This window comes from Drosophila sulfurigaster, chromosome X (assembly GCF_023558435.1).
Source record: "Drosophila sulfurigaster albostrigata strain 15112-1811.04 chromosome X, ASM2355843v2, whole genome shotgun sequence".
In the NCBI taxonomy this organism is placed as follows: Eukaryota; Metazoa; Arthropoda; class Insecta; order Diptera; family Drosophilidae; genus Drosophila; species Drosophila sulfurigaster.
The window spans coordinates 16,507,753-16,529,741 of NC_084885.1; the positions used below are offsets into that span (position 1 = coordinate 16,507,753).

General features: G+C 39.0%; 3 protein-coding genes across 8 annotated transcripts in view; 1 reads left to right on the forward strand and 2 right to left on the reverse strand.

Annotated features, from left to right (window-relative positions):
- Positions 1 to 36: 36 nt before the first annotated feature.
- LOC133849112 (ankyrin repeat and LEM domain-containing protein 2 homolog) lies at positions 37 to 6,793 on the reverse strand. The gene is given in 11 exon segments (XM_062284994.1): positions 37 to 708; positions 775 to 906; positions 965 to 1,095; positions 1,163 to 2,794; positions 3,339 to 3,491; positions 3,567 to 4,043; positions 4,045 to 4,095; positions 4,098 to 4,306; positions 4,379 to 4,558; positions 6,286 to 6,461; positions 6,629 to 6,793. Coding segments are annotated over 10 exon segments (3,573 nt in total). The 5' UTR covers positions 6,458 to 6,461; positions 6,629 to 6,793; the 3' UTR covers positions 37 to 272.
- Positions 6,794 to 7,511: 718 nt separating this feature from the next.
- LOC133849114 (serine-rich adhesin for platelets) overlaps positions 7,512 to 21,989 on the reverse strand; it is a 33,009-nt gene continuing 18,531 nt past the window's right edge. For 2 of the 5 annotated variants that reach the window (XM_062284998.1, XM_062284997.1), the window contains exons 2-7: positions 21,684 to 21,765; positions 12,217 to 12,305; positions 10,674 to 11,265; positions 10,068 to 10,599; positions 8,956 to 9,135; positions 7,512 to 8,897 (exon numbers count right to left, since the gene is read on the reverse strand). In XM_062284998.1, the coding sequence (XP_062140982.1) occupies positions 8,769 to 8,897; positions 8,956 to 9,135; positions 10,068 to 10,599; positions 10,674 to 11,265; positions 12,217 to 12,265 (1,482 nt within the window). In that variant the 5' untranslated portion in view covers positions 12,266 to 12,305; positions 21,684 to 21,765 and the 3' untranslated portion in view covers positions 7,512 to 8,768. The remainder of the gene's footprint in view (positions 8,898 to 8,955; positions 9,136 to 10,067; positions 10,600 to 10,673; positions 11,266 to 12,216; positions 12,306 to 21,683; positions 21,766 to 21,989) is intronic. The other 3 variants (XM_062285001.1, XM_062284999.1, XM_062285000.1) reach the window with 3 other exon arrangements.
- On the forward strand, positions 17,024 to 19,957 carry LOC133848444 (uncharacterized). Of its 2 annotated transcripts, XM_062284006.1 has the most exons (3): positions 17,024 to 17,169; positions 17,322 to 18,750; positions 19,571 to 19,957. In XM_062284006.1, the coding sequence occupies exons 2-3, from the start codon at positions 17,356 to 17,358 to the stop codon at positions 19,700 to 19,702; spliced, it is 1,527 nt and encodes a 508-aa protein (XP_062139990.1). In that variant the 5' UTR covers positions 17,024 to 17,169; positions 17,322 to 17,355; the 3' UTR covers positions 19,703 to 19,957. The 2 variants fall into 2 exon arrangements, with proteins under 2 accessions (XP_062139990.1, XP_062139989.1); XM_062284005.1 differs by having other exon boundaries at positions 17,068 to 18,750.

Below are 21,989 nucleotides of genomic sequence, written 5' to 3' on the forward strand. Positions count from 1 at the left end.
TAATTTCAATATAACTTTCAGGCATTCGACAAATTCATGTTTTGTTTCTTTTTGTTTCGTAATTTCAATATAACTTTCAGGCATTCGACAGTTGTTTGAATACAATTTCAAAAAATTTATTATAAAAAAAAATATATGTATATAAATAATAAAAAAAACAAAAACTAAAACAAGAACTGCTGTTGTTGTTGCTGTTTCAATTTTAGTTGTTTTTTCTGTTTCAGCTTGTGTTTTTTGTGTTTCTGCTTCGGTGCTGCTTTGGATCCCAATCATCAGTCCTCATCATCAAAGAGGGAGTTATTGAAACGGGAATTGATATTGACATATTCGGGCGAATTTATCATTGGCGAATCCTCCTGACGTGTCTCACGGAATTTGCTGAAGAGGCCGCGCACTTTGTTGAGCGGCGTTTGGAATGACTGCGATACCGTTGCCGCAGCCACAGTAGCCAGCGTCGGCATTGGTGAGGGCATCGGCGACGATACAACATCTATTCGCTCCGATTGCGGCGGTGGCGACTGCGATTGTGACACAACGGTCTTTTGCTCCGCCAAGCGAGCGACAACTGCGTTCAACTTTGGCGAGCAAAGCAATCGATTTCGATGCACATTCGAGGTGGAAGTGCCATCGGCGGAAATACTGTAGTTAGGAGCAGTGCCAATAAAAGATGGCTTGTGTGTGCGCTGCACACTTTTCGGTGAGGGAAAGCTGAAAACAAAAAAGCAAAAAAAGTTAAGCAAGAAACATTTTTTTAAACCTCTTCCAACTACTTACAGATCCATTTCAGAGGTGGAGAAGCTCTCCATAGCTGTGCGCCAGGCGTATACTAATGGCAGTGCTTCCTTTTCAATCTTCACATGGAAAACGGCGTTCAATACATCCAGATCACGCTTTGTGGGTTCATTGCTGCAAATGCATTGCATTAGTTTCAAACTCACATCGTCACACAATTGATTTGACTTACCCAAAAATGAAGAGTTCATAACGTGGCTCCAAGTCGCAGGACAATCGAGGCGAACGGCTCTCTGGTGGCGTATAGAATACCTCCTCATCCTCGCTGCTCTCCGAGGCGCCAACATTGTTGCAACACTCGTACTATTAAGAATAAATGAAAGGGATACTCAGGTAAGAAATTGATATCGAGCAAACATTGCAAACTTACGAAGATCGGATCAGCGAAAATATCATCGTCATCGCTTTGGGATTCGCTGTAGCGATAACTATTGAAGTTTCTGTTGTTGCTTGTTTTGGCCACTGGATGTACAACTCCGATATTGTTACTCAAACTGACGGCAGCTGCTGAGAGTGTTGCTGCTGTTGTTGCCGACGTCGTCGTTGCATTGGCCATTTCATGTGCCTGAGCACGCATCGATTCGGTGCGTTTGCGTCGACTCGTTTTGCGACTGAGATTCGCGTCCCACAAACAGGCACAACACTGCTCCAACTGCCAGGCGGCCGAGCACAATTCCTCGGTCTTTAATACGTCGGGCAGCTGCATCGTTGGCGTCGCCTGTTTCAACGTTTGCAACATGTTGGCGCACACACAATGCAAATGCTCGCGCCGATCACCGTTCAGTTGCAGCAATTTGCGCAGCATTTGCAACAGCTGATAATGAAGTGTGGCAGTATCCTCCATAGAGTGGACAATGTAGCTGGCAACGAGATGTGCGATGCGTGAATGCACCTTGGTAAAGTCAACGCTAATGAAGCGTGCATCATCCTTGAAGCTCACAATTAGCGATTTCAGTCTTTTCAGCTCGGAAAGCAGAGTGTCATTGATTGACACCATGTTGCTGATGTTGTTGATCAGCGTTTTTGTGATGCGTTTAGCAAACACTTGCAGTGATTTCTCCACACACGTGTACGGTGTCATTACCTGGGTAATTACACCAGTCTCACTACCAGTGTCGTTGCTGCAACTGGCGACGCTGCTGTAGCCAGTTTTATTGCGATCCGTAATGAAGTCTAAGCAATTCTGCATCTGTGACATATTCCATAACTGATCCGATTTCTCTAATTGTGCCGCCAAATAACTCTCCAGAAGTGTCAGACCAGCGGGCGAGGCAATGTCAATGAAGGTGTCCAGAAAATCCCAATATTCACGCCACTCCATCTGCTCTTGGCGCGCCAATTGACGACCGACCACCTCGAGGCCCTTCTCAATGTCCGAGTTCTTAATGTGACGCTCACGGAAACTATCATTCAGATTCGAGACATTAAGACTGAAATTAGAGCCGCAGCCGACATCCATTGATTCATCTGCCCGCAACGATGAATTATTTCCGCAGTGATATTCCAATAGCAAATCACTTCGCACTTGCCGCATTGGCGTTGACATGTTATAGAGTTGCTTCGGTTTAATCGCTTCCGTTTTGCCACTTGGCGTCGTCCCCTTGTACGCACAATCATTGTTATTGTTGTTCTCAATGTTGTCCTCTGTCTCATCCTGTGTTTGTGTCTGCGATGATGTGTCCACTTCCAATTGCTGTTGCTTACGATTGCCATTTGTTTCGCTGTTTAATGATTTATTTGGCGTCGTTGGGCTAAATAGAACGCGACGACCTATCGAAAGTTGGTCGGAGCTCCGGTTGAACAGCGATTTGTTTGGCGTCTTCATTGGCGAGATATAAGGCGATCCGGCCAACGGTGATATCACATTGCTGCCAAGACGTGGCGGTGTCTTCCAGCGACGATAGAAATTAAATGCTTGCTCACGTGACATTGGGCCAGCCATAGCGCAGATTTGAAGATCCACATTGAGGCGATCGCTCTCCTCCCTCTTATACTGCAGTGGCTGTGTGTTTAAAAAGTAACCAAATGGATTAGACTTAATGTGTGATTATTCCACGTTATAAAGCAAAGTTTAACCAAATTTAAGTTGCAATATTTCTCTTGACGAATAAGCTATTAATCTTTATGAAACTATAATATATATATTGTCTTTCGAATGTGTATGCAAAACATGTTCGAAAGCTACAGATAGATCTTTCATGTTCAACGTAATACTCATCTTAAAATGTTCTTAACTTGCATACAAATTTTGCCTCGTTATAGACTTATTGTTCAAAGGTTAAAGAGTGAATATTAAATAGCATATTTAAGCCGATTGTTATCTTGAATGTGCAGTAGTTCCCTATCTTTTTATAATTGCTAATCATTTGCTATGCTGTTCATAGACTAAATATACCATTTGGACTTGCGAGATACGCACATTTCGCTTTCGACAAACTTCGACACTTCATTCAAAAGTGAAACATTAACACTAATCACATGCCATATCTACGTAACTACTCTACTATTTCTAATTTGATAATTTGGTGAATTAAATGCTCATTTACCGGCGGGTCGTGCGGTGTAAAGGGCTGTCCAATAAACGGAGGCACAGTGTCGACTATGGCACGCAACACGGGCACAAAATGCGGATCGGACAGCAGCAAATACAGTTTTTTATACGTCAACGTCGCTTCATTCTGTGCACGTTGACAAATTATCTAAAGAGAAGAGAGCGTATAAAATATTTATGAAATAAACAACGGTCAGAAATCTCATTCTCTCTCGGTACTTACATCTTTGGGATACTTGCCCTCGGTGTTCTTTAGCGACTTGCACTGTCGATACATAATAAGTACTTCGGCAACACTGGCGTGACCATATTTCGAAGCAAAATGCAACGGTGTCTCACCGCGACCCTTGTCCGGCATATTAAGATAATAATCGAGCAGATTTTCATTGAGGGCAGCGCACATGTCGCCGCTGCTCTTTTTCCCCGCATACAATTGGGTAAACTCTCGATCCGAGATGGTTTTCAAAATGAATGCAGAGATGCTGGGCTGATTCCATTGGGCGCAAATGTGCATGGCATTGTAGCGAAAGCCCTCCTTCAGACTGGTTGGCGTATCGCCGCTGCTAATCAGATAGCGTGGATTATCCCAAACGATACGTTTCACGCGCTCCAAGTTGCCGGCCTCGATCTGTTTGCGAAATTCGACAAGCTCCTGTTTCGTAGGCGCTCGAAACGGTTGTCGCTCTGCATTCAATGAGCTAATGCTGCTGCTGTTGTTGCTGCTGCTGATGATGTTGTTGCTGCTGATGCTGCTGCCGCCGCTGGTGCTTGTGATGATGTTGTTGCTGTTGCTGCTAGAGCTGCTGCTGCTGCTGATGATGTTGTTGCTGGCGTTGTTGCTCATTGGACTGCTACTGCTGCAATTTGTGGGTGACGAGGAGAAGAGCGGACTATCGCTGCCGCTGTATGATGTCTTATAGCTGTTACTGCTACCCGACGATGTTGTTGGCAATTGCACAGGCTCTATAACATGTTTGGATTGAATACAACTGATTAATGCAAATATACTTGACAATATGATGGCACACTACTCACTGCTGGTTGGTTTGGCTTTGCCGTAACGCTTAAGCGACTCGATGCTCTCAAAACCAAATTGTACGTAGCTCTCGGCCTGTTCACGGTTTGGAAATTCGCGCAGACGTGCCTCCTTGTAGTGGCGGAGCATATCCAGTGCCTTGGACTTTTCCGTGAATATCAACCAGAGCGGTGAGTCGGCTACAATTGATGAAAAGGATATATTATTTCGATATTATTCCGACTTGCAAGTCAAAGTGAAATGAAATGAATGAGACAAGGCAAACTGAGTGTCTGGTTGTGGTTTTGCTTTGCTTTGCTGTGTTGTGTTTTTTTTTTTTTTGCAGTCACAGTCACGCCATCTGTGCGAATGGGGCAAACGAAAGAGATAGAAAGACAGGGACAGAAGCAGATAGAGAGAGAGTGAAAGAGAGAGCGTAAGAAAAGTGTTAAGCAAAACAAACGACGAACACACAACGAACTTCTATGAACTATATAGAGACAATACAGCAGCCAACAATTTGAACCGAAAGATATATACATGTTATAACACATATAAATACTATACGTCCCATACTAAATATATATTTACGGCATCAATAATGCTGCGTATGACGCAGTTATTGGCACATCGCCGGACATCGGCGAACAACGCGGTGACCACAACAACAAGAGAAGCGAAGAGAAGAGAAGAGTAATGTATCTTTTTTAATACATAAGTAGCTGCAGCTATTATTGCGCCCTCTCTTGGATTTCCTTGGGCTATGTGATTGTGCCATAAAACCAACTGTGGACTCTGTGCAGAGTCGACGGATCGCTCAGTTCTCTGTCTGTTCAGTGGCCGCAATAGACGTTGTCTAGGCTGGCTAAAAGTTATTCTTTGCCGCTTGTGATTTAAATATGGAATCGGCGCGTTTCTCTTTTTTTTTTATATATATTTTTTGACCTTCCTTGATTTAGGGAAATTGTGAAACTTCGTCACGCTCGCTACAATTATTTTCTATGTATATCTCTACAGTGGGCGGCATAATTAATTTGGCGTTTTAATTTTGTCTCTAAGTGCACAAAAAAATATTACTTGAACGCTTTTATGATGCCATTGTGAGTCACAAAACGTCTTCGCAATAATTATACGCATTGTTTTCATGCAAAAACTAGAAATAACAACAGTTTATTTATGCCCAAGTTATACACAAAATATTTGTTCTAACCCAACAGTAGTGCATAATGGAGTAGTACATAAAATACCCTGTAAGTCTTGAGGTAATTTAACATACACACATGCAACTAAGAGAACAGCCTACAACACTTCTATGCTGGACTATTTGTTTGCATTTTTAACGTTGTGGAATGACGCTCCACGAAAATACACTTTTTAAATGTTATACACTCGTTATAATAAGACACTCAATATTTAAGCACATCACAGATAGATCACCCTGTATGTTTACATTCCCATGGTAAACAAAAATGGTTTTTTGTTCGCCAGCTTTTGCCGGTTTGGCCAGCAACGATGACAGGTCAAGGATCTGATAATCATCGCGATTACACACATACAAATATTTATATACACATAAATGTTGATATATACATATGTAAGTATATTCTTAATCACGTTGCAATGCCAGTTTACTTCTTCAATCACCTCGATCCACACCTCAATTCAGCTTCCAAAAAAGGTCAACAAAAATAATGAGCGGATGCCAAATGGACAATTTTAACAAAGCCGGAATTGAATTCAATGCAAGTTGATCAAAAAAAAAAGAGAAGAGGAATGCAAACAAAAATGGCGACTCCGAAGCGCAACAAATGAAGCGAAACAACGGATAAAATACACAACAAAAAACCGTGCGCGTTTTATTATTAATTACATGGGTTCATGAAATTAATAGGTTATGTGATGAAGTTGGGGGGAAGAGAATACTCACGGGGATAGTCGGGATCCTCGTACATGCTTTCGTTTGGCTGATTTGCGCCATTTGTTGTTGTTGTTGTGGGCAAAATCTTCATGTTCTCCGCTGCAATGGATCCCGCACATTGTGCTGCGGTACCTTCGAACCCCGCATTGGATGGCGGTATGTAGACGCCAAAGAACGACATTGCTCTGCACAATAAAACATAAATGTTTGTATAGTAATTTTAATTCTTTAACAAGAAAGAAGAACAATCAAAAACAAACACAAAATGTCGCACTGCATGACGACGCGGCGACGGCGACGGCGACGACGCCATTTGCTGGTTTACATGTTTTCAACACTCGCTGTTGCTTACCTGTTTATGGCAGAGAACACAAACTACTTTTCTATTGTTTTGATACAATTTGACATTCAAACTGAATTTTCTTGACAAGTTATACACACGATATTTACGATTTATGCAAGTGACTAAAATTCGTACCTGCCTTATTTGCTTTATATGTTGTTCGAATACAATGCATACGATGCAGCAAAACACTGCATGACCGTACTTACAATACCAAAATATACCGAATCGCCAAGCAAAATATACCAGAAATAGTCGTACCTCCCGAATGAATCGATAGCCAGTATCAAGAATTATAATTTTGAACAATTGGAATTTGAAAATATAGAATACCAGCGGTATCTATCATTTAATCGTTTAAAATGTATATTAATATATTTTAAAATGCAAATGCGAGAATTTTGCGTTGCTAAATATACCAGAATGCCTAAGTGGATGTAAAGCCGCTGTTATCCACAGATGTTGCTCAATTGGTTATGTAAAAATTCAAAAATGTCCGTTAATATGCAAATTTTAACATTGTACACAGTTGGCAGCATTTGAAACGTTTTTGGTGTTAGCCACTTCAAACACTTACTAACGGAATATTCATGCTTCAAGTTTCAGATAAAACTAATTTTACTTTATATTTGCCAAGTGCCCAATATGAAAACACAAATATGCAATGATCATTCGAAAATCCGCAGAATTATATGCATATGAATTTTGGGATAATTTAAAAGCAAACAGTCTTGGGTATGATTTGTTTAAAACGTTCGTTTATATTTACCACTATAAACGCTGAATAGTATTTGGAGATCATGCAATGTTAGGCAAAACAGTTTAGTTGTGTCTTAACAATTTCGATGGTCATAATTGACAAAGACTTTGTGTGGCAGTTAAACAGTTAATATATCTTGTGTGAATTTTTTGTAATTTGTAGTATGTTTGATTTATTTGTAATACAATAATTTCATATAAAGTTGCACTATATGCTAAACTGGAAGGAATGATTGCGTTTAATTGTTGGACAGACACAAATCTAAACTGTATACATAAATATTACATATATTATGGTAGTCATTGATCGATCATCGTGTGGGGAAACAATATACATACATATTGTATTGGTGAACGAAACTAATTTCGAAAATACTTAACATTTCAAATAAAAAACTGCATAAATAGTAAGAATATATAAATAAGAGTAAGTGTAAGTAAATTAGGCTAAAGATAATTAAGTATAGAATTATATTGTAGTATTTATCGATAGTATAACAATTTGCAATAAGGAATGCTACGTATACACACATGCACACATACATACAGAACATATGCATGCATATGTATGTATATCAAAATTAAAATCTGGTTTGACCTTCGATGAATCGGTGTATCGCTATCGGTAATCGTAATCCCAGTTGCCTTCCACTACTGTTCTTTGTTGTTGTTGTTGTTGTGTGGTGGTAGTGTTGGTAATGGACAGCAGGCAATATGAGTGTCAACAGTGTTTAAAAACTAGCAAATAACATTGCGCACTTACAAATTATACACATACTAAACATAATTTTGGTAGTTTGGCTTAAGTCTAGGTTTTGCTCCTCTGTTGTTGAGCTGCACGAATGCCTATTAATTAGTAAATACATACACTACAGGACCTTCAAATCCTGCTACTTATCATCCTTCTTCTTCTTCATCATCTTCTTGTCACTTAAATGATTATTAGCTACGCGCATTGTGGCGCCTACTTAATGATTATGATGTGTTTGTTTGTTTGTGTGCTCCACGTCTGTTGGTTTTACAGTTAGAATAGGAGGATTGGGAGGAAGGGGCGAACAAGCGATAGTAGGGAAGCAAATGTATGGGATGAAGAAAATAGAAAACAACCAAAATACAGTCGCCAGCCAGTATGCTCGACTGTTTAGATATCCGGTACTCAATAGACAGCAATCTTTCCAAAACTACAAATCATATTTGGCAACTCTAGTGCTTATAGACACTGCATGATCAGCTGTATTTTTTGTTTTTGGTTTTTATTAAGAGTTGTCATACTCCCTTTTGTTGATTGTCGCAAAAAAAATGTCACCTAATCATGAGTACCGGATATTTGGATAAAATGAAATATCAAAATAATATTAATCGAAACCTTGCACAACAGACGCTAGAAAAATTAAAGCTTTGTATGTTTGACAGTGTCTGTCCAGTAGTTTTGTATTGTCATTGCCTCCAGTGAGTTGAGAAACGAATCGTTGTCCAGGCTATACATCTCATCCGAGTTATCCTGCAATTGCAAAAGAGACTTTAGCCTTAAATGATCAACCAAAAAGTTGCAAAATGTGCCGAGGCGAGAAACTTACACTTACACGCATCGTACTATCATCGATGTAGACGCTCGAATCTGGTTCACTGAGCGCCTGCGGTTTGTTTAGGTAACGTCGCCGATACAGAACAATGCCAATGGTGCCCACTGTGCAGCAGATGCCAAAGACCGTAAAGCAAATGGCCGAAATAGCGCCGGCATCCAGAAAATATGTACGCTAAAATTGAGGAAAAAGCATTTGAAACAGATGAATACAATTTACATTTAAGTGCATTGCATATAATTGCACAATTCGGATTATTGCATCATTTTTGCTTCAATTTTCAGTTAAACACAACTGTATGTTTTGTATTGTATTATACACAGGAATTATTTTTAATGAAAAGTTGCAGTTAAATGCACAATATCCCTAAAGTAAAACCATTTGTCATATTGTTTATCAAAAGTTGCAGTTAGATGCAAAACATCCCTAAAGTATAACCATTTATCATATTATTTATTAAAAGTTGCAGTTAAATGCAAAACATCCCTAAAGTATAACCATTTATCACATTGTTTATCAAAAGTTGCAGTTAAATGCACAATATCCCTAAAGTATAACCATTTATCTTATTGTTTATCAAAAGTTGCAGTTAAATGCAAAACATCCCTAAAGTATAACCATTTATCATATTGTTTATCAAAAGTTGCAGTTAAATGCACAACATTCCTAAAGTATAACCATTTATCTTATTGTTTATCAAAAGATGCAGTTAAATGCACAACATCCCTAAAGTACAACCATTTATCATATTGTTTATCAAAAGTTGCAGTTAAATGCAAAACATCCCTAAAGTACAACCATTTATCATATTGTTTATCAAAAGTTGCAGTTAAATGCAAAACATCCCTAAAGTATTGTTTATCAAAAGTTGCAGTTAAACGCACAACAGCTTTTAAGTGGGAACATTTATCATATTATTTATCAAAAGATGCAGCTAGACGCACAACTGATATTAAGTTTTACGATAGATTTAAAGGCAAAACAGATCTAGAATATAAGCCATTAATCAGAACATTATTTAATATAAAAAATGATAAAAAAAAAACAATATTTGAATTGCACATTACAGATAATTAACATATTTAAGATGTTTTCATGTAACTCACTTGAATGGCCAGCGCTTCGGATGAAATGTTGCCCTCGTCGGGATTGTAGCCATTTATGCTGGGCGTGGACGAGGCGGAGCGTGTGAGCAGACTTTTAGTGTCGCTGGAGAAATTAATGTAGCGATTGATGTGCTTATATTCGGCGGACAAGACCTTCGATTTGCGTGATCGGTGCTCGCTCTCAGCGCGACGCAATTCATCCTCTTTGTTGGCATTCTCCAGCGTAAACGGCGCCTTCTGCAGCTCATCCGACAACCATTCAGTATTGATTTTGGGCGTCGATGGAGTGGCAGCCAACTGACTCTGTGCCGTGCTATTTGCCGCCGCACTTATTGTCGATGATGGTGTGGACAACAATGATGTTGTCGTTGTCGTTGACGGTGACGTTGACGGCATCGTTGTTGTTCTTCTGGTTGTTGATCTCGTCAATGTTGAGGCCAATGTTGTTGTGGTTGCTGTTAGGATGGTGCTGAGTTGTAGTTTAGCTGGTCTCGTGTAATTGCATGAACTGCAGCTGCTATTTGTGTTTGTACTGCGGACAAAAAAAGATAAAGCAATTGAAATGACTTTTCGATTGCTGATTGAGTTTTTGAGTTGCTTGCTCACCTTGTGCTACGACTGAAATTCGTATAGTTGTTCAGCTGCTCTGCGTGTGAAATTGCAGCAACTTCTGCTCCTCCTCCTCCTCCCCCTCCTTCACCTCCTTGACCTTCTGCTGGCAGGGCTGCAAAGTCTGCCGAACGTTTGAACTCAAACTGATTGTGTTGCAGCATCAGCGGCTCCTCCTTTTCCACGTCTCCTTCGTCAGCCACCTCCACATCAATCTCCTCGACTTCGTCACCATTGATGTCATCGATCGCCAACGCATCATCATCATCATTCTCAACATTTAAGGGCGCTTCCTGTCCCTCCTCCTTCTCCTTCTCCGTCTCCTCGATTGGTGTGTAGCTTGTTGTCGTTGTGGACGTCGTTGGCGTCGCTGTTGTCTTGATCGTCAAGTCCATGATGTTGCGCTGCGTAGCCGCTGTCCAGCTTTGGCTCGCCGTCGTCTGATACAGCTTCGTTGTTGTTGTTGACGCTGGCTGTCGACGACCGTTTGTCAATTCCATGCGTTGCTCCTGCGGCGTTGTTGATTCTAGGCTAATGTCCTGACTGGGATATGTATGCACATGAGGAATGCCATTGGGCAGCAGTTGCACTGTTCAATTAAAAATCAAGACGACAAGGGTTAAGGATAACACTGATAATGTCAGTCTAACTGAATAAGTCTGAAACTCAGTTAATTAGATATTTCTTTAGTCAGGATGTCAGGAATGCTGTCAGGAAGTTAGACAGTCAGTCAATCAATTAATTAGTCCGAAAGTCAGTTGGAGAGTTCAACAGACAGAAAGATAGATAACCAGTCAGGTAGTTTAAATGTGAATCAAGAAAGGGAGTTAGTCCGTTAGGCAAACAGTTAGGAATTCTAATAGTAAGATGTCTGGAACTCAGCCAAAATGGCAGTGAATCAATTAATTAGTCAGCAAGTCAATTAAGGAATTGAGTAGTCCGTCAGAAAGGGAGTTAGTAAAACGGGCAAGCAGTTGAGATTTGCGTTAGTGAGAATATCTCCAGCTCAGCCAGAAATTCTATGTTGGGAATTTCTTTAGTCGGGACGTAGTGAAGTCAGACCGAAAGTTAATCACACAGGAGTACAGTGAGGAAGATAGACAATCAGTTAATGATTCCGTTAGTCGGTCTCACAGGAGTACAGTCAGGAAGTCAATAGGGAAGTTGGACAATCAGGCAGTCAGTGAGAAGTTAAGCTAACATGTAAATGGTTGGGGATTCTTTAAGTCAGGACGAAGTGAATTCAGACAAAAAGTCAGTCACACAGGAGTACAGTCAGGAAGACAGGCAGACAATAAGGTAGTCAGATAATCGATTGTATAGTAAATAAGTCAGTCAGATAGGAAGTCAGGCAGTCAACACACCAGTCAAGCAGTTAAGAATTCCTTTAGTTCGACTCACAAGAGTGTAGTCAGGAAGTCAGTAAGTTAGTAAGTCCCTCAATTAATTAGCTACTCAAGCAGATAATGCATCAAATCAGTTAGTCAGGCAGGAAGTTAGTTCGTCAATCGCGCACAGTAATGAATGTAAACTCGCTTACCACTCAGACAGGTTATCCAGAACCAATGGGACCACCAGTAGAAAGTCATGATGCTGCACGTCCTGTGATTTTGGTCCGACTAAACGGCGCTGCAACGACAAGATGCGAGGAAAGGAATTGTCAGTACTTAATTGTGTGTAGCGTAACAAAAGGCGATCGCAACAAAATTACCAGAAAAGAGAGAAATACAAAAAAAACATACATATACAAAAATATTGCTCATCCGACGTGTGACTCAGCGGCTCAGCGGCATGGCAAACGCGTCAAGAGCAGAGCAGAGCAGATCGCGAGCGTCGCTTGCCGCTTGATGCTTGCGATGAAGTCATTTCAAGTCAAGTCATTGAACAGCGCTTTACATTTCTGTGCGCTGTCGAAACCAAACGCAAACAAAACAAAACACGTTTCGTGGCCCATCCACAAAGTGCAGCCCAGTGACCAGGCGCAAAACATAAAAAACAAACAGGCACTGCCAATTTTGGGCAGCCGAATTAAGTTCGCATTGAAGGTCGTCGACTTGCCAACAATAATAAAAAGTTTCCTTTTAGCTGCTCAGCTTATTTATAGCATCCGTTCTTCGAGAGAAATACAACAACCACAACAAAAACAAAAAGAAACCAGTATATAACATTCACCCACGCTTAGACGCCCACGATGCCAGCCAGCAGCTGACCACGCCCACTTCGAACAGACGCCTCTTTATCTTAATAGCCGCTATAGTATAGTATATAGTTGTAGTTGCTGTGCCCAAAATTAGCATGCCATCTTTTTTCCATTCCAGAACTCGCAATCAATTCGCGTTCTTTCGTTCGTTCGTTACGCTTTTGCATTTGCGTCTTCGGATATATCTTTTAAAGCTTATTTAGACTGATAATACCCTGTACTATAGATAAAATTCATTCTACAAGATTCTTATTACTCCCATTCTACATTCGTCTGCATCATTTGTAATTTTAATGCCTCATTCCTCATTCCTCATCAACCAAAACAATCAGTCAAAATTGCATTAAAAACGCAAGAAAATGCGTTTTCTTTGCTGATTATCATACAAAAATAACTATTCCAAAAATTGCATTTCATTAGCATGAATATTTTAGTAACAGTTACACAAATTATCGACTTCTATAATATGCATTTTATTTAAACATATTTCGGTAAAATGTAAAGACATATACATATAATATTTTTGTTTTAAAAGTGATGACATGATGATGATTTTCTGTCTAGGGTAGCGTCTCGTCGAGCTCTCGCCGCTAACACGTTCCTGCCGGCTTGTGTTCTAATTTGTCGCGAGTAGTTTGTGTGCTTGTGCCAAAAACTGTGTACGTACTCTCATTTATTTGGGTTAATGTCTATACAAGTAGCGACCAGGCCCTAAATTTCTGCCTGATAAGATACGAATCGAATCGAACGTATGTGTGTGTGTGTGTGTGTGTGTGTGTGTTATTTATGTGCACACTTCACTGTCTGTGTGAGTTTGAGTTTGTATTGATATGACACTCTGACCCAGATCGACCTCAATTGAGCTGGGGACAACACTCGATTACATACTTGTATATACAATATTATTAAGCGTTTGAGGCCTTTGACGTCATTAGCACAGAGGTTGGCAGCAGGGCTTGAACGTGTTACGTATACGCCACGCGGAACATTAAGCATTAAGCATTATATGAATGACACTTTATGCATAGCACGAGGCGTTAAAGGTCAGCTTAGTTATGTTATTGTTGCTGTCATCAACATTAAATTCTACAACGCACAAATTGAAACAATGCCGTCAAGAATAATAAAACAATTGTTGCCCAAATTGTGAAGTATAAACAAACAAGCAAACCATAACAGCAGCAACAACAACAACAGCAGCAACAACAAAGGCAACTCAGCGTAACGAATGACACCAAACGAAGCATTGCTTATTTCGACTCCGGTAACAACTGTGTTATGTTGGGCTAAAAAGCGACTCCGACGAATCCGACGCAAAGGTGAAGCGCGAAAACCGGAACAGCGCATGAGCAACGCCCTCTAGAAGAAGAAGACTCCACACCCACAGCTATGCTAGATATAGTCATATATGTATATAGCCACACTATAGTTGCGACTTATGTAAATTTAATGCGTTTCTTTGTTATCCATTATCATTGCTGGCATCTACATCTGTGAACATCTATGTAACAAGACAGACATCATATATTGCCGCAATCCTGCGTCAAAGAGTTCTCATCAAAATCAACAATAAAAGAAAAAAAAAGAATATCTTAAGACATTGAATAATTATAAGAACTTTCAAACTAAGCTATTGTAATACTACAAAAACGAGTAAGAAAGCTACAGTCGAGTATGCTCGACTATGAGATACCCGCTACCCATTGTAAATAAAAGCAAAAGCGAATTAATGAATATTAAAAATACTAAAACATACCGAAGGCTATAATTGGTATGTTGATATAGTACTACATTCAAATATACCGAATTTATATACCACAAAATACTAAAAATATACAAAAGGCTATAATTGGTATATTGATATAGTACTACATTTAAATATATACCTAAAATATACCGCATTTATTTACCGAGAGATTCTAGAAATATACCAAAGACTGTAATTGGTATATTGATATAGTACTACATTCAAAATATACCATAAAGTACAAAATATACCAGATTGTCAGCAATGACAAGATTGGAATAGTCGAAGAATACAAAAGTATTTCTTAAATAACCTCAGGCAGATACTGATCAAGAATATATATGTATATACTCAATGGGGTTCGGAGATATCTCCTTCTGCTTGTTACATACATCTACCCTTCTACTCTATGGATAGCGGATGTCAAATTTTTCAGTTAGAAAACATTTTTTTCTCTTCAATTATAACTGAAGTACAAATCGCTCATTTCAAGAAAAAATCAAAACAAATTTTGAGTACACTAAAAATGTAGAAAAGTTATTACATAATTAGCTTAATAATTATTTTGAATAATATGTAAAACAATTTCGCATTAGTTAGTGAAATATTTCCTGGTTTAATGTAGGGTTTTTTTTTTAATATTGTTTGTTTGCATATTCGTTCACATTCCAATGACATTTTAATTCACAGTTAAGTGTAAAGTACTTGAGTTTAAATGCTGTTTGCGTAAATTGTGATAAAAAAAAACGCGTAATTAATTGAACACAACACGAATTTAAGCAGGGCAGCGACATTTGTTGGCGGCAAATGAATTGAGAAATTCATCATTATTTTGTGTGTTAATAGTATTAATAATCAATCAATTAAGTAATCAAAATAAACGTATAACAAATGAAATTGTATATGCTATATTTTGTGCTAAATTTCACAAACTGATTTGCTTTAAAAGAGAATGCAAATAAATAACAATATCTAGATAGCCATTGCAATGGCATTTGCGGTTGCCACAAAATGTGGCAGCGAAAAATGGACTCAAGGCTGGCTGGCCACACGGGTCACTTGACAAAGTCCAGTCCAGAAGCCATTTCATAATCGCATTTTCGAGGGGGTCAAGCCAAAACACAAACAAAAAATGAAATGCCACAGAAACACACAAAAACAGATGCACTTTCATATGCGAAAGTAAACTTGAATCTGGCACAAGTGCAGTTCACTCTATATGTATAAATGTTGGTGTGTTGGTGCAATTAAAGCACAAACAAAACACAACAACAACAAATTAAAATAAAAGAAGAGAAGAAAAAATAAAACACAAGTGCAACCTTCAAGAAACAACAAAGGCAGCAAACAAATTGAAAAGACGACTGGCCAAATGGCAACAATTAAATGCAGGGCGGCATACTTATTATGCAAATGCCAAGACAACAAGTTGCACGATGGGCGTGCCACACACACACACACACACACATACACTGGATTTATGTGTGTTTGTGTGGCAAGCAATGTCGTGTGTGGAAACAACAAATAATGGGAAAGTTCACGCTCACTTTCTAATGTCAGCAGTGCGGCACGCGATGTCACTGAGCGATGGAATTATGCACTCGCAGCGTACTTGCGAGGGTTGCCACTAAGCTTTGCTTGCAACTTGCGAAAAGCGAAACTTGGGAATAAGCAATATGAGTTACGGATTCATTTTGTAGGTTTTAAATGACTTCTGTTTAGTTCATAAAGAAAAACGTTGTTCATTTAATAACAAGCTTTAAAAAGAATTCTGAAATAAATATTATATATTGACAACAGAATATATTAACAAGTAAGAAAGCTAACAAGAGATACCTGCATAAAAGTATAACAGTGCGATATTCATATTAAAATATACCAATATTTGGAATATTGCTATAATATCACATTCAAAATATGCCAATACCAATATATAGAATGCAAAATATACCAATATATTGCTTATTTTTAGGCAGAAATATCGATCTTTGAAATGTATATTATTTCAATTACTTTATTATGTTTATTCTTTAAGTAAAATCCATAATTCTTTTTAACCTTAGTATTATTTAGCAGTGACATTAACGTCAAAGTTAAGATAAAGAATTCCATTGTTACTATATAACTACAGAGACATGCACTATAAGCCATCGACAGAGTAAGATGTATGGTGAAAAGTTTAAGAAGCAGGAAAAACAAAATTGTTTATAATTGAATTTAGAAGTCGAATGTAGTTTTATAAATGTAAAAATAATCTAACTCAATCTAAGATTAAATTGTCCAAAAATAATAAAAATGAACATTAAAAACATATAAATGAATTAAAAAAAAAAAATGAAAAGTATGAAAGCCGCTTTTGAAGTCACTAATCAAACTGCCCTCGTGCTCACAAGCTCACAAGCTGGCAAGCTGGCAAGCTTGGCGGCACAACTCAATCTCGATCCGAATTTGAAGTGATGGAAAAAGTGAGAACGGCGTCACAACATCGTCAGTCAGATTAGGATAACCCAGAACTCGGAACTCAAAACTCGAACAACACACAAATTGTAAGTGTTTTGATAAGAAGGCAAATGTGAAATTCCGACAAGCGGACAAAAGTTCCAGCCGCATTGACTGAAGTCGGGACAGAGAGCATCGAATTTGTATTTTGTTCATATCATCTTGAGCATTTTTCTATTTTCTATTATAATACATATAGTTTTCGCGCAGTAAGATTCGACGTAAATTCCTCGATGGAATTTAATCGACATTCACAAAAGTCTTCAACGGCTGTCAGCAGCAAGAGCAGCAACAGTAGCAACAATAGCAACAACAATAGCACAAAGACCAACAACAGCAGCCGCAGCAGCAACAGCAACAGCAACAGCATCAATCAAAACAGCAAGCAAGAAAATGATACTGACAAGTCGAAGAATAAGGAGGAGGAGGAGAATACAGAACTGCGTGGACTGATCATGAAGCTATCGATGAGCGATCAACTGCAGCTCTATCACAATCATCAGGATGTCGCCCAATTGTGCGATGGCATTTGGCGCAGCAACTACAAACGCCTCGATTTTCGGCAGCTGCAACACGAGCTGAGCGGCGACAATTTGAACTATTTTCTCAACTGTATGCAGGAACATTTTCGCTACGTTTATTTCACAGCCGATCGCCTGCAGGACAATCTGAATATCCTCGAACGTGCTGCCATCAAGGCCCTCGACTCGGTTCAGCACTGTGAGCTGCTGATGTCGTCTCCGCCCTCGGATTCACAGCAATCGCTGCCATGCGACAGCGGTGCTGGCGATGCCGGACTGGGGCGTGTTGGGGTCATTGCTGCGGTGCTCGGGGGGACATTGATGCCACAGTGGCCGCTGCATGCGTTGCCCAAAATGTTGCGCAATCTGCGTCGCCTGAAAGTGCACTGCGAGGTGCAGGTGCATTTCATTGAGCAATTCCCACAGCTCGAATTGTTGGTGCTCTATGGCGACATCTCGCAATCGGCGCTGACCGGCATCTTGGAGCGTTGCAACAAGCTGAAGCGTTTGTTCATCAAGTGCAAAAAGTCACCCAGCCATGTGAAGGGCATTGACAACTGTTGTCACCTCGAGGATGTTTCGCTGCCCATCGCTCTGTTGCAGCCGGCCCAAGATGCCATCTTGGCACTGCCCATGCTTCACATGCTCGAACTGACTGGCAGCCAACAGCTGCCCGAACTGATTGTTGAGTGCATGCGTTTGGTCATCAAGGCCCAGGCGGCGAACATTGAGATCATTCAGCTGAATTGCGGCTGCTTTGGGGGGCCGTTGTGGATGCGAGAGACGAGTCTGTCGCGTTGCAAACGTCTGCAGGGACTCGTGTTGAACAATTGCAAATTCGATGATCGCGAGATTGCCGACCTCAAGATGCCGCGTGTCCACAACTATTTGGTCTTGAGTGGTTGTCCCGATCTCAAGGAGTATCAGCTGTTGGACATTGTCAAGAAATGTCCGCACTTGTCGGAGCTCTACCTGGTCGATTGTCCGCTGCTCACGGGCAAGGTGCTGCACGATATCTATCGCGTTCGAAGCAGCGAGAAGCTCGACTATCCCATCAGCATTGTGCTCAGTCGCTGTGATGCCATCAGCAATGATTACCAGGAAGAGGTAAAGTCGACAGTTTCATTGTAATAATCGGTAATATTTGTACGATTATTCGCATTAGCTATTTCATTAGCCTTACTTTTAACATCATCTTTGCCACTAAGATTAAAATTGGCATTGGTGTTAGGATTCGCATTGTTATGAATTCCTAGTTTGAATTCGTATTAATATTCATATTGGCATTAGCATAAGCATTAGCATTAGTATTATCATTGCATTAGTATTATCATTGCATTAGCATTGCCATAAACATTAGTATTTTCTTTAGTTTTAGATTTAGTTTTTGCATTAACATTGACACTAGCATTACCATTAGCATTATCATTGCATTAACATTGCCATAAGCATTAGCAATGGCTTTAGTTTTATCATTGGCACTAGAATTAGCATTATCATTGCATTAGGATTGTCATAAGCATTAGCATTTGCTTTAATTTCAGATTTAGATTTCGCACTAACATTAGCATTATCATTGCATTAGGAATGTCATAAGCAATATCATAAGCATTAGTTTTAGATTTAGCATTAGCATCAGCATCAGCATTAATATTAGAATTTGCATTCGAACTAGCATTAGCATTAAAATTAGAAGTAATATAAGCATTAACATTAGAATTATCGTTAAGATTGAGATAAGCATTAACACTAGCATTACCAGTTCCATTGCGATATTAATTATTTATTTTAATATTTACATTGCAATTTTACAATTATTGTCTCAATTCAACGATTTGGTTATTTGTATTATTTTCATTATCATTCGTTCTATTTATTTGTATAAGTCTTGTGATTCTCATTGTAATTATTCATATCTTTGCAACAGTTCTTTGAGCACTGGGAATCCAAGTTGGATGTGCTTAAGCTCGATTGCTTGCTAGAGGAGAATCGCCCCATTGAGGATTTACAATTGTTTTTCTACAAGAATCCCAAGACGCCACCTATTCCGGAAAACTAGTCCATCGTTGTCCACTCGAATACATAACGAACACGAACACGAACACGAACACGAACATGAACATGAATACGAAACCAAAGGCGCCGAGTCATCCATCTCCTGGGGAAATGGGAAGTGCGGGAGGAGGAGCGTTATCATCTGACATATTCGCTTGTTATTTTGTTAATCGTAACGTTTTTCGTACTTCACTGAAGTGTAATGTAAGATTGCAGATTCAAGTAAAAACCCGTATACTTCCATAGTGTGCATAGTGTATATATATTTCTTATAGCTCGAGTACCTTGTCTGTTCTTCTTCTGGCCACAAAAACGGCACCACAATTAGCAACTTTCCGAGCGAAGACAACAGCAGAGCAGAAAGAGATACAACAACAACAACAACAACGACAACAATACAAACCAAGAGCCAACAGACAATGCCATGTAATTGTTTTATTTTCTTTTGCGTGTCGCTTTTTTTTTTTTTGTTGCCAGCGAAGATGAACAATAACAATTAACTTATTTTACATTTTCCAACAAGATTTCTACATTTGCGGTATGTGTAAGTATGTGTGAGTGTGTGTGTGTGAATATGTGGGCGTGTTTTTGTATCTCCATCTGTGTCTTTTGCGACTTTTCACTTATCTAACAAATAACTTGATTTTTGTTTCGTTTCCTTTGCCGCATGCAAATCGAAAGTGTTGTGGAGAACAATGCGAAATGAATGTCGTTAGATTTCACTAGAGAAGTCAGAGGTCAAAGCTAGCGAGAGAGAGAGAAAGAGAGAGAGAGAGGGAGAGAAAAGTCGATGACAATGATAACAATTCAAATACTTGACACTCTTCAAGTGCTTTCCAATTACATGCTCGTCATTCGCAATATATTTGGTAATATTAGAAAACGAATTTCAGTGCCAAACAAATGACAATCGACTGACACTGACAATTGATTTGTCAGCTTTTTCACTTTCTACAATTTGTCTTTTTTTACCTTCTACCTTCCATACTTCATATTGCTCGTAAAAAAAGGCTTGACAAATGCTATGAGCAAAACTGAAGCTAATTAGCTAATTAATGAAAATTAATAGTTGCAAATTTAGTAAACAGCAAAATTACAAATTTCTTAGTTAAAAATGAATAATGTAAAATATAAGTTTTTTTTTTTACATTCTAAATGATTTTAATTTATGAAAGCAATTAAAATGTAAAGTCACTTATTGAAATGCATTTAACTATGTGCACTTTAAATGTTCTTTTCACTAATTTCGTAATTTCCCATTGGCTGCAAATAAAATTTATAAATTTCCTAGACTAGCTTTGTTGCTTTGGCTAACAATCTGGTATATTTGGAATGTAGTAATTAATCGATATACTAAATATGACCTTTGGTATATTTTTGGCATTTTTTATGGTATGGTATATTATTACATATGTTTAATAATACCGCATTGTGCGGTATCTCGCATTTTAGCACACTTGACTTTAGCTTTCTTACTTGTTTATTTGATGTAAATTAATTTGAAAATTCGATGCTTGATTTGATTGATTTTTTATCAATGAAAAGACCCGAAGCTCTGTAGTTTCTTTAGCTGTAGCTCGTTCACCATATTTGTATCTCATAGTTTTATGCAATTGCAGCCGCAGCCGCAAACGCAGCCTCGAGACTGGCGGCAACACAATGGCCAGAGATTTGCATAGGCGTCGACTCATTTCGCAATTGAACTAAACAAGTGTATTCGCATCTCCTACAACAACAACTGCAACAACTACTGCTATTATTATCATTGTTTGTTATTGTTGTTGTTGCTGTTGCTGTTACTGTTATTACTATTGCTATGGCCATTGTTATTGTTAGTGTTATTGTCATTGTTATGATTATGACGGCTGGCCACTATTGTCTTGAGTCTGCGGATGTACCGTACCGCAGTTTTTTTTTTGTATTTTTTGTCAGTTATTTCAGTTTGCAGATTTGCATGTTTGATTTGCTTCACTTTGTGTACTTACAGATTTGCTCCTGCCGCAGCGTCCGGAAGGCTTTTCCTATTGAATGTGTAGCTACTTCAATTTTGGAGCGCAACTTTGTTAACTGCAAGGACAGAAGAAGAAAAAACAAAGTTAATTAATACACATACATACACAAAATGTAGTTGATTGTTTGCTTTGCTTGGCCAAGCACTTTTCTGAATTGGTGCGTGCCACACTTTAGGCGCTTAACTTTTGAGGCATTGCCTAATTAAAAGACCATGACTGGTATACTTAATTATGCATACGCCGCGTTGGCCGACAGCCTTAACTCTTGTCTCTATGATC

What these genes read in the sequence shown, in the direction of transcription:
- LOC133848444 (XM_062284006.1), top strand. Translation starts at nt 17,356, where the DNA reads ATGGAATTTAATCGACATTCACAAAAGTCTTCAACGGCTGTCAGCAGC. An exon ending in GCAATGATTACCAGGAAGAG is followed by an intron (nt 18,751 to 19,570) that starts GTAAAGTCGACA and finishes TCTTTGCAACAG; the next exon opens with TTCTTTGAGCACTGGGAATC.